Below are 14,342 nucleotides of genomic sequence, written 5' to 3'. Positions count from 1 at the left end.
TAATAAATAAAAATATTAGATTCATATCAACTGATAGAGCCAAATAATCATCGATCCGCAATGTATTTTAATCACAACAAAGCTTGGCTGGAAAAAAAAAACATTTCAAAATTTCGATCAAATTACGAAAGTCAGGCCCAATCTTTTCAAGTATAGATCAATGAATTTCTTGGTTTGGACAAGTTGGGCTGCCAAAAGTTTCCCCGCACTGCCTATCCTCTTCAATTGGAGTTTTTTTATTTTATTTTATTTTTAATTTTAAATTTATTGGTTGAGACAAGGATTCTTGAGATGGAGAGTTTATGACTTTGTTTGGTTTGATTTTTAAAATTAGTATTTTGAAATTTTAAAAAATAAATAATTTGGTATAAAAAAATGCAAAAAAAAAAAAAGAACTAGAGGATGTGTGGTTTCGTGCTCTCCCAGTTGGACTATCTTAGAGCTATGCTATAATATGTTCTTCTTCTTTCTTTCTTTCTTTTTTTTTTTTTTTCATTATTTAAAATTTGTAAAAATCAGGTCTTCTTACTACACAATCCATGTCGTTCCATTTGAATCAAAAATAAAAAATAAAAAATCCGTGTTGTTCCGTTATCATATTGCTCTCATTTGAAGTCAATTGACACTCAAAATTGATGCTAAAAAAAAATGAATAAATAAAGGACCCTTGAAATTGTTTAAAATTGCACCATTTTGCATCTGTTTCATTTTTTCTTTTTTATTATTATTATTTTTTTCTCTTCTACAAGTTAGAGATTAGTATGTTAGTGAGTAGTTAATACATATCAATGTCTCTTTATAGACTTAAACATAAAACCTCACTTATCATAACACCTAAGCCTACATTTGGCAAGATGGGTTTGGAACTTTTTTGGTTAAAATAGCCACAAAAAACAAATAGGATTTTTAATTTAATAAAATAAAATATCACATCCAACCTATAATCATTATATTCTTTCTTTTACAAAAAAGTTAAAAAAGTCAAAAGTCCTTCTAAAACTAGGCTTTTTAGCCCTGGATTAAAATAGTCAAAAAAAATTAAAAAATCAAAAAATTAACCCACATCCCAAACGAAGCCTAAATATTCTTTGTATGATCACTTAGGCAAGAGCCGTGGTCCATTGACTGCCGAACCACCGCGATTGTGAGTGTTCCTAAGCGCCATCACATGCTTTTCCTAACTTGGAAGTCATAAATAAAAGGACAAATTACATATATCTATCTTGAGGTTTGATTAAATTATAAATATCTCTTTTAAGTTTTAAAAATTACATCCCATCCTCTAAAGTTTGTATTTTCATAACAATTTGTCTCCTGAGATTTAAATTTCATAGCAAATTACCCCTTAATTTGTTATGCAAATATAGCATACAGGGATGAATTTGTAATTTCTCAAATCTCAGGAGGTATTTGTAATTTAGCCAAATCTCGAGGGGGTTATATGTAATTTGTCCTAAATAAAATTGGAAAGTAGCTATCACTCTGTTAAAAGTCACTGATCGAAAAATTTTAGACTCACAAATTTAATACAATGGTATGATAAGAGAGTTAAATTTTTATATAGTAGTTGAATTGAATGTATAATAAATTAAAAATTAATATTTGTCACGCCACATCATTATGAATTAAATTAAGAATTTTCTTATAAATTTTTTTATAACAGACTTCAAATAATTTTCATTGATTGAATTAGCCATTTAATAGGAAGTGTTCTTTCTTTTCTAAGTAAACAAAGAGATTTTCTAATATAGTTGTTTAAAGTGTACAAAATTTGATAATAGAATCATACACAAATTTTTGATTTAAAGTGAGATCCACACATTTAATAGGCCTCTCACTCTATATAGAAGAATCAAATTTTACAATTAAATTCTGTACATTTAATTTTAAGAGTCCTGCTGGAGACCCCCAGCAGGAATGCACCCCCAGCACCCCCCCACCTCCACGTGGGGGGCTGGCAATGGATAAAAAAAAAAAAAAAAAAAAAAAAAAAAAATTATTTTTTTTAACCAATCAGGCATGACCCCCAGCACCTCCACTGGGATCTCATGCATTTCCGTAATTTTAAATACAACAATGATTTATCCTACTAAAAACATCACCACTAATAGCACTAATGCATTAAAAAAGTAAAAAAAATAAAAAAAAATACAACTCCAAGATCAAAACATCACATCATTAATGACGAGACCCACTGCCACCTAATTAGTGGGAGCACTAATTAGTGCTCCCAAGCATTTTTGTTTTAAATATCACGTGGTATCAATAGATATTTGGAAGTTGATGAGGCATCACTGACCTTTCATTTTTATTAGATTATTAGAGCATTTCCATACAAACCTTCAAAATTTGACGCATCAAATTTTTTTAAAGGCTTAGATAGTAAATTGGCATATATTAATTGGACATAGAAATTTTTCATTAGATATGTCAAATCTATTATTTTATTATTTTTAAAAAATGAAATTATTTTATTAGGTGGATTCAACATTTAACATCTTGACATGTTGAGTTTATGTCAAACGCTAACTTAACATTCGGTATATCGGATAAAATTGATACTTAATGCTAGAATATAACTATTAAAATGTCACATCAAATTTGAAGTATTGGATAAAAGTTCTCTTACTAATTAGTCCTTTTCCCATTTAATTTTCTATATTTAAGCTAAAACGTCAACTCCAAAGAAAAACACTCACTCTGTTTGATTTTAGATTTTAGTTTTCAGAATTTACTTTTCAAAATTTTTTTTTTCGTATTTTTTTTGTTTTCACTGAATTTTTTTAATAAGTAATTTTTTAATTTTTAAGACACACCTAATATAAATATGCTTAAAAAATTTAATATTTGTATAAAAAAAATCTGTAAAAATTTCACTAAATACCAAAAATATTATTAAAAAAATACAAAAATTCAATACATTTTTTAATTTTTTTTTGTATTTATTAATTTTCAAAATATTTTTTTCACAAACATTAGACTATTTAGATACATCTAATCAAGGCGCATCTAACAAAGTAAAAAAATTACTTAAAATTTTAAAAATATTCACTAAAAATAACAAATAAAAATGAAAAACAAAAAACTTGATTTTCAGAAAATTAAAACCAAAAAAACTTGTGTCCTTACGGAGAGAAACCTTTTCATTTTTTTTTTTTTTTGTTGATAGTACTACCTATAATAAAACATAGATATAATAATAATAATAATAATAATAATTGTCGTGATCTAAGATATTCAATTTATTGGGCCCGCGAAGGTCCACAAAGCTTTTTTTTATTTGATAAATGATCTATAAGTCTATTTTGTAGATTTATTATTTAACCTTAATGATATGTTAATTATATAATTAATTAATAATTAAAGAATATATGAGTGAGAATGTTACCTCCTTTAATATCCTAATTGATTACCACATCATTAGGCTTGAATTGAATCTAATTTTTTTAACAAAATGTTATTTTTATTTTTATTTTAAGGTGATCCTATTTCCTCTTATTATGAAATAAACACGCATATTTTATTATATTTATGAGATAATAACTTTGACATTGTGGTGGCCATATTTTTGCATAACATAAATGCCATATATTCAAAAAGATACTTAGAAAAATAGTCATAATTTTGAATATATATTACAGATTTAAATTTGGTGATTTATGCTCAGAAAACTTGTTTGGCTAGGGGTTTTTGGCTAAAAAGTTCGAAATGTAAAATATGCTAAATATGTCAATAAGATAAAATATCACGCTCAAATTATAATCATTTTATTTTTTTTCTCACAAAAGTTAGAAAAGCCAAAAAAGCTAAACCAAACAAACTTTTAGTCCAAAGATAAAATAGTTAAAAAGTCAAAAAACCAATTAAAAAAATCAATTTCCAAATGGCAACTAAGGCCTCGTTTGGCAACATCACTTTTTAGCCTAAAGTCAAAAAAATTACTAAAAAAAAATCAAAAAGCTAACAACCTATACAAAAAAGTCAAAAATTCTCTTTTTTCTCTACTTTTTGCACGTTTTTTTCGTAAAAAACTAAAAAATTATCCCAAACATATTTAATTAAAAAGTTAAAAAGTTACTAAAAAAAATTAATCAGTGTGTTTGGTTTGAGTTTTCTAGATTAAGTTTTTTGAAAACTGACTTTTTTTTATTTTCGTGTTTTTTTTTGTTTTTAGTGAATATCTTTTAAATTTTAAATTTTTTTTTTACTTTTTTAGATGCACCTTACTTAGATGTATCTAAAAAGTAAAAACTTTGTGAAAAAATATTTTAAAAAATTAATAAATACATAAAAATATAAAAAAATGTACTGAATTCTTATATTTTTTTTGTATTTTTGATATTTAATGAATTTTTAAAAGATTTTTTTTACAATTTTTTTACTTTTTAAGTGTATTTATGTTAGATGTGTCTAGAAAATAAAAAAATTACTTAAAATATTAAAAAAAATCAGTAAAAATAAAAAATCACGAAAATGAAAAACTAAAATTTTTTGAAAAGTGTTTTGCGAAAAGTAGAAACAAGCAAATTCGCACATTTTAAATATGTAACACCATGCAAGTATCGGCACCGGCACTGCTGCAACTTAGGTGAGTGAGACACGTGGTAGCACAGCGTATTTTGGGATTGTGGTCTATATATAGAGCTGCTACCACAAATCGCTACATATGCACTTCACAAATCACAGTCAAATTTGAGAGAGAGAGAGAGAGAGAGAGAGAGAGAGAGAGAGAGAGAGAGATGGAAGTGATGCAAATACTTCACATGAACAAAGGGGAAGGAGAGACTAGCTATGCAAAGAATTCAACTGTCCAGGTTTGGTTCTTATATCATTGATCATTATATAGATAACACTTCCATTTCCATTGTATTTTGCAAGATCTTATTAGCTAACAGCCTATAACAACATTAGTTGAGTGAATTTCTCCGATCTACGCCAGGGATGGATCCAGAATTATCACTATGAGAGTGCGAAAGTATATTTAGGGATGCAAATCCTTATAATTTCAAATTATTTAAAAAATTTCAATATAATACTTTTTTCAAAAAAAAAAATTGGAATCCATCATTGATCCACACTTTAGTATCATTTTCTCAGTTAATTATATTAAGGTTTCCTTCATTTTTGCATGTCGTTCAATGTGAACTCTTCATATAGATTTTTTTGTTAACTTTTTTGTATAAATTTTCTGCATGGATAGAATTATTAATTACTGAAAGAATTTTGATATACAAACAAAAAAATTCAATCCTTCCTCTTAAAAACATAATGTCTATCATTATGATCATTTTTTTTTTTTAATCGGCATCTATCATTATGATCATGATTTCAAAAGAGATGGGAACTCAGAAATTTTTTACAAAAACTTACAATATAAATTCTAGATGCTATCATAACTTACAATTATGTCACTGCCTTGTCATTTTTATGAAAAAGTACTAATTTATAAGAATCTAGTATTTTCATTATAAAAATATCACATTTACATTATTCTCGTAAAAAATCTATAAGAATATAGTATTTTCCATTTGGTTTCCATCACAAGGAACTGATTCTCACCTATGGAAGTTGGAACCATTAAATTGATTTTAACCTTTTTTTTTTTTTTTTTTTTTTTGCAGAGGAAAATAATGTCATTTGCAAACTCAATAATTGAGGAAGCTGTAGTAGACATGTTATGCAGCAGCAACAACAACAACAACTTTTTCCCAGAGAGCATAGGCATTGCAGACCTGGGTTGCTCATCAGGACCCAACTCATTGGAAGTGATATCGGAGATTATAGATATAGTATACGCCACAAACCACCGTATGGGTCGACCATTACCGGAGTTGAGGGTGTCATTGAATGATCTTCCCGGGAACGACTTCAACTACTTATTTGAGTCGTTGCCGGAGTTCTACAGCAAGTTGAAGGAAGAGAAAGGTGGCTGTTTCGACCGCTGTTTTATATCGGGGATGCCGGGTTCTTTCTACGGCAGGCTGTATCCGAGCAAGAGTCTGCATTTTGTTCACTCCTCTTCTAGTCTCCATTGGCTCTCTCAGGTTACTTCACCACTTTTACCTCTCTTACAATTTTTTTTTTTTTTTTTTTTTGATCGATGAGAATGAAATAAGAGAAGGGGAAACTGTATCACGCAGGGAGATTAATTCAACAAATTTTGGTTTTTTTAATCTATATTTATAACATAGTTGCTTAATTTTTGTCCTCTATGTTTTAATTTATACTCTTATTTTTTTCAATATTTCAAATAAGTTTCTAGTTATAAATTGTTCCCTTTAAAGGTTTATTTTATGATATGTTGTAAATTCTAATTTTAAATATTTATTTTGTAATGCTTTCGATTTTATTATTGTTGGTAATTTTTTGGGGCAAATTGTAAAAAAAGTCTGAGAGTTTCTCATATTTTTCAATTTAAATTTCAGAATTTCAATTGTAACAATTAAAATCCTAATGTTACTTTTGTGTTTTAATTTATTCTCTCCGTCCGTCTCCGTCTCATTCAGCTGACGAAATCTGGACAAAATTTTCAGATTCAAACTAATATGTTCAAATCCTTATATCTCTCTCGTCGTAACTTTGTTTCGCCTCATTTTCAGGTCATGAGATTCATCTCATGCCGCGAAAATGAGACGAAACGTAATTATAATGAGGGATATATAACGATTTGAATATGTAGATTTGAATCTAAAAATTTTATCCATATTCTCTTAACTGAATAAGACAGAGATGGAGGAAAAAGCTCGACTTTTTTTTATTATAATTTACCCTAATTTTTGGGCATAAGTATTTTAAGGCTTACTCGTTGTTTGTTGAAATTTCTCAATCACATACTTGAAAGAGGCAGGGGAGGGGACCGCCATTACAATCCAAGTCGACGTCATAATTATAAATAAAGGTTCAGTCCGTGAACCACAAGGGTGACAATGAAACACTATTGAATCCCCCAAAAAAAAAAAAAACTATCATAAGTAAGATGGGAAATTATCATAACCATAACATTTTGTTGGTTTAGGTTTCTCTCGTAGTGGAATCTCAACATAATAAAATTTGAGAGGTGTGTAAGGTCTAACACAAGTCTCATTTCGATAATTTGAATCATTCATTTTGTAAAGTTCACAATGTATAGTATTTACAAAAAAAAAATTAGTTCAATCAAATAATTATAAAATTTTTATTTTATTGTATTTGTCTTCAAAAAAATAAACGACAAATATATATTTGAAATATACCATCTATTTTTTTAGAGATAAATGTGATAAAAATGAAAAGGTTACCATTATCAGATTATTCTAATTTTTTTCATAGATAATATAAATTGCGAGCTTTACAAAATGAACAATTCGAATTATCGAAATGAGACCCATATTGAATCGTACGGTCCTTCAAACATATTAAAATTCCAATATGAAAGAAGATCGAACCCATTTTGTTTTATTATTGTCATTTCTAAACAATAATAACATAGAGTGATTCGTATTTTAAACAAATTTAAAGAGTTGTATTTGTAATTTACCCTAAAAATTTTAAAATACTTATTCATGTATAAAATTTATATGAAATAAAGTAGAAAAATGATATAGCAATATTATTTTAGCAAATAAATATGATCTTAGTAAGTTTTTTTTTTTTTTAAATGAATGACTTATATTGAATCATATTATTATGTATAAATAAAAATGATGTATAAGCTTTTCTTTATATATCATTGCTCAATTTTTTTATTTTTTATTTTTTATTTTTTTATCAAAATGCACTACTATTAAAGGCCAATGGCCAACCCAGACAGTTAAGAATGGATCTAGAATTCGAATTTTTGAGAAACAAAATCACTCATAACTTTTTATTTTTTAAAATTATTTTACTAATTACTAATATAATATAATTTTTACAAATTTTCGAGATGTAACCGCCCCCACATTCCCTAGATCCATCAGAGTCCCTTGGGAACCATGCAAAAATCTAAAGAAGAAATTGTTTTTCAAAAGAAAAATATTTAGGCATTTTAATTAAACATTCTTAATCTATTCCTAATTCCTAATAATATAAAATAAATCATATATAACGAGTGATTCACACTCTTATTCACTGTGTTTAGTTTGAGTTTTCTGAATTAAATTTTTTGAAAATTGAGTTTTTTGATTTTCGTGTTTTTTTGTTTTTAGCGAATATTTTTAAATTTTTAAAATTTTAAACATTTTTTTACTTTTTTAGATGCACCTTACTTAGATGAGTCTAAAAAGTAAAAAAATTGTGAAAAAATATTTTAAAAAATTAAGAAATACATAAAATACAAAAAATGTACTAAATTTTTGTATTTTTTTTTATATTTTTGATATTTAGTGAATTTTTAAAAGATTTTTTTTACAATTTTTTTAATTTTTAGGTGTATTTATGTTAGGTGTGTCTAAAAAGTAAAAAATTTGAATAAAATATTAAGAAAATTCAGTAAAAACAAAAAAAACACAGAAAATAAGAATGTAAAATTTTCTGAAAACTGTTTTAAAAAATGGGAACCAAGCAAAGTTATCTCTCTCTATTTTCATCTCATTAAAAATAAAAATAAAAATAAAAATAATATATTAAATAACGTCACACCACTCTTTTCAAAAATCTGGGTTGAGATGATGGGCAAGTTTTGCCAACCTAAGCCCCTACCAATTCAGAACCAACCAATAACTTCTACTAAGGTTGTTGGTTGTTGAAAAAATTAATGGAGTTGTGGTTTGGGAAGAACGGTTGACATTTAAATTTTTTTTGACTAATTTAATTTGATTAAATTAATTTTATTTTATTAATTTATTTAATTTTTATACTTTTTTAATCCAGCTTACTAGCTAAATGGCAGCATAATATTACACTGAATTTTCTGTTATGAATAAACGTGCAACAGTCAATAAATAATTGACAATCTATTTTTAAAAGCAAATCATATTTTATTGCGTAAATAATTCAAAACTTTAGATATAAAATGGCACATACAGTATGTGCATACGTTTTTATTTATTTATTTATTTTTTTAAAGTTTATAATTAAAACTCTTTTACTACATATCAGATGTATTCTATTTTCTTTCTTTTCTTTTCTTTATTTTGTTGGTAGAGATTTTAATCTCTGATTGAATTGTTGAAACCAACCAATTTGTGTCCTTTTTACTAGTTTTAGGATTCTGCTAGTCTGCAACTGCAGGTTGCCGAAGTTGTTTTTATTATTTTATTACTTATTATTATTATGGCCGAAAATCATTAATTTGTCGTTAAATTAGATTTGAACCATCTCTTAACAAACACTTGAATCTTATCTCACATCTACTCTCAAGAATGAAATCCAATACCTATCTTTAGGAGAGACTTGATAGTGAAATAATTAACAATTTAGGCTACAACTCCTTGATTTTGCCAAAGTTGGCTTCACTTCATTCACAATCCATAGATGATGAAGGGATGAGATATCTTAACAAATGGGACTTCTCAAAAAAAAAAAAAACAAAAACAAATGGGACCATTATTTTTTTTTGGGTGAATAATGGGACCATTATTAATTGTGGTGTGGCCCCTCAATGAGACTAAAGAGTACGATGGTGCGAGAAATTTGGATATATGTGGATTTGCACATAGGAATCTCTATTCCTCATCATCTCGTACTTCTTTGTCTTAATTATCTCTCCGTTTGTGCATTTTTTAACTTCGATATATGATAGGGATACGATTTAGAACAAAAGAGAAATAATATTTTCTATTTTGCTCTAGAAATAAGTCATGTCCTGTTTCAACTTAAAATTATTAGCTAAAATAGTAGGATCCGTCACATTTTTTATTTTTATTTTTTTTTGTGGAGACAACAAAACAAGTGTCTTTCCTTTGATAGTGTGCTCCAAAAACCATTAAATAGCTTCTTCAAAACAAAACAAAAAAATGAGGAAAGAAAATAAGTTCTCAAGGATTTGAGAGTGTTTTCCAGAGAGTACAAATGTAATATCACAACAAAAGCCAATAGGAAAATGTTGAATAAATCGAATTTTCAAATAAAAATCTCATCCAAAATAGTGTGGAGAGACAACTTTGATATTTAAAGTTTTTTTTATTAAAAATATTTATAATAGGAAGAAAATTACATCGTGTAAATCATAGATTATTTGTCTAAATCTTCAAACTGTAATTTGAAATCCTTCGGAATGTTGGGCTCAAAGTTATCCAAAGCATAAAGGAATGCCATCCAAGTACAGGTAAACCCAACAAGTTTGAATATCTTAAGGTATAATTGTACGATTAAGAATGCATTAAGTACAAAAGAACAAAAAAAATTTAAATATAAAAGATTACATCTAATCAATCTGTCCAATGTCATTTGGTGTGTTTGGTTTTAATTTTTTGAAAATTGAATTTTTTATTTTTTATATATTTTTAAATTTTTAAATTTTTTTTTTCTTTTTTAGATGCACCTTAATTAAATATATCTAAAAATTAAAATATTTTTAAAAATCAATAAATGCAAAAGAATATAAAAAATGTACTGAATTTTCGTAATTTTTTTTTGTATTTTTTGATATTTAGTAAAATTTTAAAGATTTTTTTCACAAATATTATACTTTTTAAGTGTATTATATTAGGTATATCTAAATATTAAAAAAAAATTGCTTAGAATATTACAAAAAGTTCTGTGAAAATAAAAAAATATAGAAAATAAAAAATTTTAATTTTTAAAAAAGGAAATTCTAAAAATTCAAACCAAACAAGTTGATGGCTTTTTTATGGACAAAAAGTACATATGCAAATGTAAAAAAGCAAAATTATTAATTAGGTTTTGTTGGGGGAATATACTATTTTAATAATTTTTTGAATTTTTATGAATAGATATATTAAAACAAGAAAAGAAATAATGTAATAATTTATAATAATTTTTTAATTAAAATATATAATTGACAAACGAATCTTAATATTACGAGATACCATGTATATATTTGCTAGGAGAAGGCATACATTCAGATGCCTATGCACCCCACAACAGCTTGTGTTTTATGCTCTACCTACGCACTTCAATTATTCATTAATAATTTCGTACCATCATTTAATATTCACCTAATCAATGGGTAGTTAGGACCTAAGGAACGATTCACTATGTTTTGTAATTTTTTATTTATGGAGAAAATCGTGTATACTTCAAGATTACTTATAAGTTTGGAAAATGTTATAAACTTAAATAAATTATTAAATTTTTTATTAAACCTTTCATATGGGTGTGTGTGGATCTCACACTCATATGAGAGATTTGATAAAAAAATTGATAATTTATTTGGAATCCTTAACATAACTCTATAAGTTTTCATGAAGATAACGTTGTGCATTTTGAAAACGTAGTTTAATATTAAAAACTGATTTAGTAGATAAAATATACTTTACTATGTATAACTTTTGGATTTGCATGTTATTTGTTGTGTGATGCTACTTTCCGCTCCTCCTAATTTTAAAAAATAAAAACTTAAATGTATGGTGAAAAATTTAAATTTCTCGAGTTACAACTAAAATAAACCTAATTTATACATTTTATTTTAAAAGTACTTTTTTTCTTCTCCTTGTATAATATTAGGAAGTATAAAATGTCATCCTACAAAGCTTAGAAATAATGTAGAATTTCACTAAATAAATATATTGAAAATGATACAAAGACAACGAGTCTAGCCTATAATCATTAATGTGGGTAACACATGTTTATGAGTTAATTTTTCATTTGTTCTGAAACATCATATAACATTGTTTACGTGATGATTTAAAAATTATTGATTTATTTTTGTTTAAGTAGGTAAGAGATAAATGACAATTCACTTTTATTAGTCAATGTTGTGGCTTCTCATGGGTGGGAATACCTACAATGTCACACGAGTAAAAAAATTCAAACTTCTGTTTATTAATTAGAAATTTTGAAGAAAAAAAAAAATCAATTTTTGTATGGAATTACTCTAACAGGTTCCACCAAGTCTGAAGAGCAAGGTTAGCACACACCTAAACAAAGGAAAGATTTACATATCAAAGACGAGCCCGAAATGCGTATTGGAGGGTTACTCATCGCAGTTTCAGAATGATTTCTCCAAGTTTTTAGAGTCTCGTTCCGAAGAAATGGTTGGGGGAGGACGCATGGTGTTGTCATTCATGGGAAGGAGATGTGCAGACCCTTGTACTGAAGAGAGTTGCTACCACTGGGAACTCTTAGCTCAAGCTTTAATGTCCATGGCTTCTCAGGTACCCGCTTTTCTAAGCTTTACTTACCAATGTTTTGATTAATAATAATGTTTGAAAAAATAAAAATAAATAATTATGTACACAAAAAGAGTACCTACCTACCAAGAAAACAAAATGTATTTCTAGAAATTTATTCATATTAAAGTAATATTTGATCTAGATTCATTGTAGGAGTCAATTCCACTCTACAAGAATTGAATCTAAATACACATTTTAAACTAGAATCCTAAATACGTAATTTTATATGTATCAACATTTTTTGTTGGACATTTCTCTTCAATGATAAAGTGATAATCGTTTTGAATGTGTAACTTAAAATAAATAAAAAAAAATTGTATTTTAATGTAATTTTGTTTGCTTTTTATGTCATTTGTTGACATATATAGATACAATAAAATCATTTTAACGTAGTCACAATGAGAGACGATCCAAGATGCATTAAAAAAATTATATTAAAAAATTTATGTTGAAAAATTGAGTCCCACTTGATACTAAAAATATAAGTACCATCTAGCTTAAAAGTAAAATAAAAATAAAAATAAAACACAAAGAAAGTGTGTAAGAAGATAAAAACAAACAAATGCAGGATTCATTGTATTTGTATGTATGTGTACATTTCTAAATATTTTTCCAGATATATAGAATTACTTATAAAAAATCAAAATGTTATTCAAATTCACAACATTGATATTTTTGTCCAAAATAATTTTTTTAAGAGTTATGCTAGGGACCCCAAACAAATTACCAAATTTTCTACCAAATCTCTCACATGGGTGTGGGACCCACACACATTTGATTTGTGTGGATCTCACACCCATGTGAGAGGTTTGGTAAAAAATTTGGTAATTTGTTTGGGATCCATAGCATTTTCCTTTTTTTAATCACTGTATTTAATTCACTCTTTACATAATAAATGATATATGTATGTGAGATCCATCACATTTAAAAGTTGGTAGAACCTACCATTTCACATTAGAAGTGATATAGTAAGTAAAAAAATTTAATAAAATATTTAGGTGATGTTTAACATATTCTTTTGTCCACAATTTATTTTTTATTTTTTATTTTTTATTTTTTGCAGGGCCTAGTTGAAGAGGAAAAGCTTGATTCCTTCAATGCCCCCTACTATGCTCCATGCCCAGAAGAATTAAAGGCAGTGGTCCAAGCAGAAGGCTCATTCATCATAGATCGTTTGGAGGCCTTTGAAATTGATTGGGATGGTGGTCAAGTCTCAAGCAATTCTTCTTCTGTAGCCCAAGACCAGAAGACCGGGTTCGAACCAATGCTGTCAAGTGGGCAGAGAGTGGCTAAGACCATTCGAGCCGTGGTTGAGTCCATGCTGGCATCTCATTTTGGAAGATCAATCATGGATGAATTGTTTAGGAGATACAGTGAGATTGTGGATGATCACTTGTCCAGAAACAGAACCAAGTACATTGATTTGGTTGTTTCCTTCACAAGAAAGCCCTAATCAATGAAATCAAAACGATTGAACACAACACAGAAATCAGGCACAAAAAATAATTGGATGTATTTTCTGTGTTCAATTCTATATTTGTTTCGTATGTTTCTAGATAAACTTTTTTTGTTTTTTTTTTTTTTGTTTTAGAAGTAAAATTATAAATAAATGAACTTACGTAGTTGTGTTTATGATAAGAAAATCAAGTAATCTGCGTGCAACATTTCTTTTCTTCTTTTTTTTTTTCTTTATGATTTAAAATTAGTGCTTTTCTTTTAGAATAAAATAATGGTGCATATTTGTAGTGATCACTGTGCAGCTACTTGTTAGACAAAAAGAGTTGAAGAGCATAAATAAAAGGTCGCTCACGCCAGCTGTTGAATTATTAAATAAAAAAAATAGTGGTGTTACATATATCAATTAATGTACTAACTAGTGTATCAATACTAGTTATGACACCATTATTGACCCCACTTATTATATAATACAAATTATAAATATCAAAAATATCTTAAAATATGCTACATCATCAATTGTTTGTCTAGCCAAGTGTGACTGTCATTTGGCCCGGACACTCGGTTATAAAAAAAAAAAAAAAAGTGTGACTGTCATTGGAGTTTGGATATCTATGAGCCCATTTGCATATT

General features: G+C 27.1%; 1 protein-coding gene across 1 annotated transcript; it reads left to right on the top strand.

The window, feature by feature from the left end:
- The first annotated feature begins 4,657 nt into the window (after positions 1–4,657).
- On the top strand, positions 4,658–13,905 carry JMT (jasmonic acid carboxyl methyltransferase). Its single transcript, XM_028232148.2, has 4 exons — positions 4,658–4,814; positions 5,622–6,044; positions 11,964–12,236; positions 13,318–13,905. The coding sequence occupies exons 1-4, from the start codon at positions 4,740–4,742 to the stop codon at positions 13,705–13,707; spliced, it is 1,161 nt and encodes a 386-aa protein (XP_028087949.1). The 5' UTR covers positions 4,658–4,739; the 3' UTR covers positions 13,708–13,905.
- Positions 13,906–14,342: the final 437 nt, after the last annotated feature.

The sequence above is a fragment of the Camellia sinensis genome, chromosome 3 (assembly GCF_055761805.1).
Source record: "Camellia sinensis isolate YWXY chromosome 3, ASM5576180v1, whole genome shotgun sequence".
Lineage (NCBI taxonomy): Eukaryota > Viridiplantae > Streptophyta > Magnoliopsida > Ericales > Theaceae > Camellia > Camellia sinensis.
This window is presented reverse-complemented; position numbering and strand designations above follow the sequence as displayed.

What these genes read in the sequence shown, in the direction of transcription:
- JMT (XM_028232148.2), top strand. Translation starts at nt 4,740, where the DNA reads ATGGAAGTGATGCAAATACTTCACATGAACAAAGGGGAAGGAGAGACT. An exon ending in CAAAGAATTCAACTGTCCAG is followed by an intron (nt 4,815 to 5,621) that starts GTTTGGTTCTTA and finishes TTTTTTTTGCAG; the next exon opens with AGGAAAATAATGTCATTTGC. An exon ending in GTCTCCATTGGCTCTCTCAG is followed by an intron (nt 6,045 to 11,963) that starts GTTACTTCACCA and finishes TTACTCTAACAG; the next exon opens with GTTCCACCAAGTCTGAAGAG.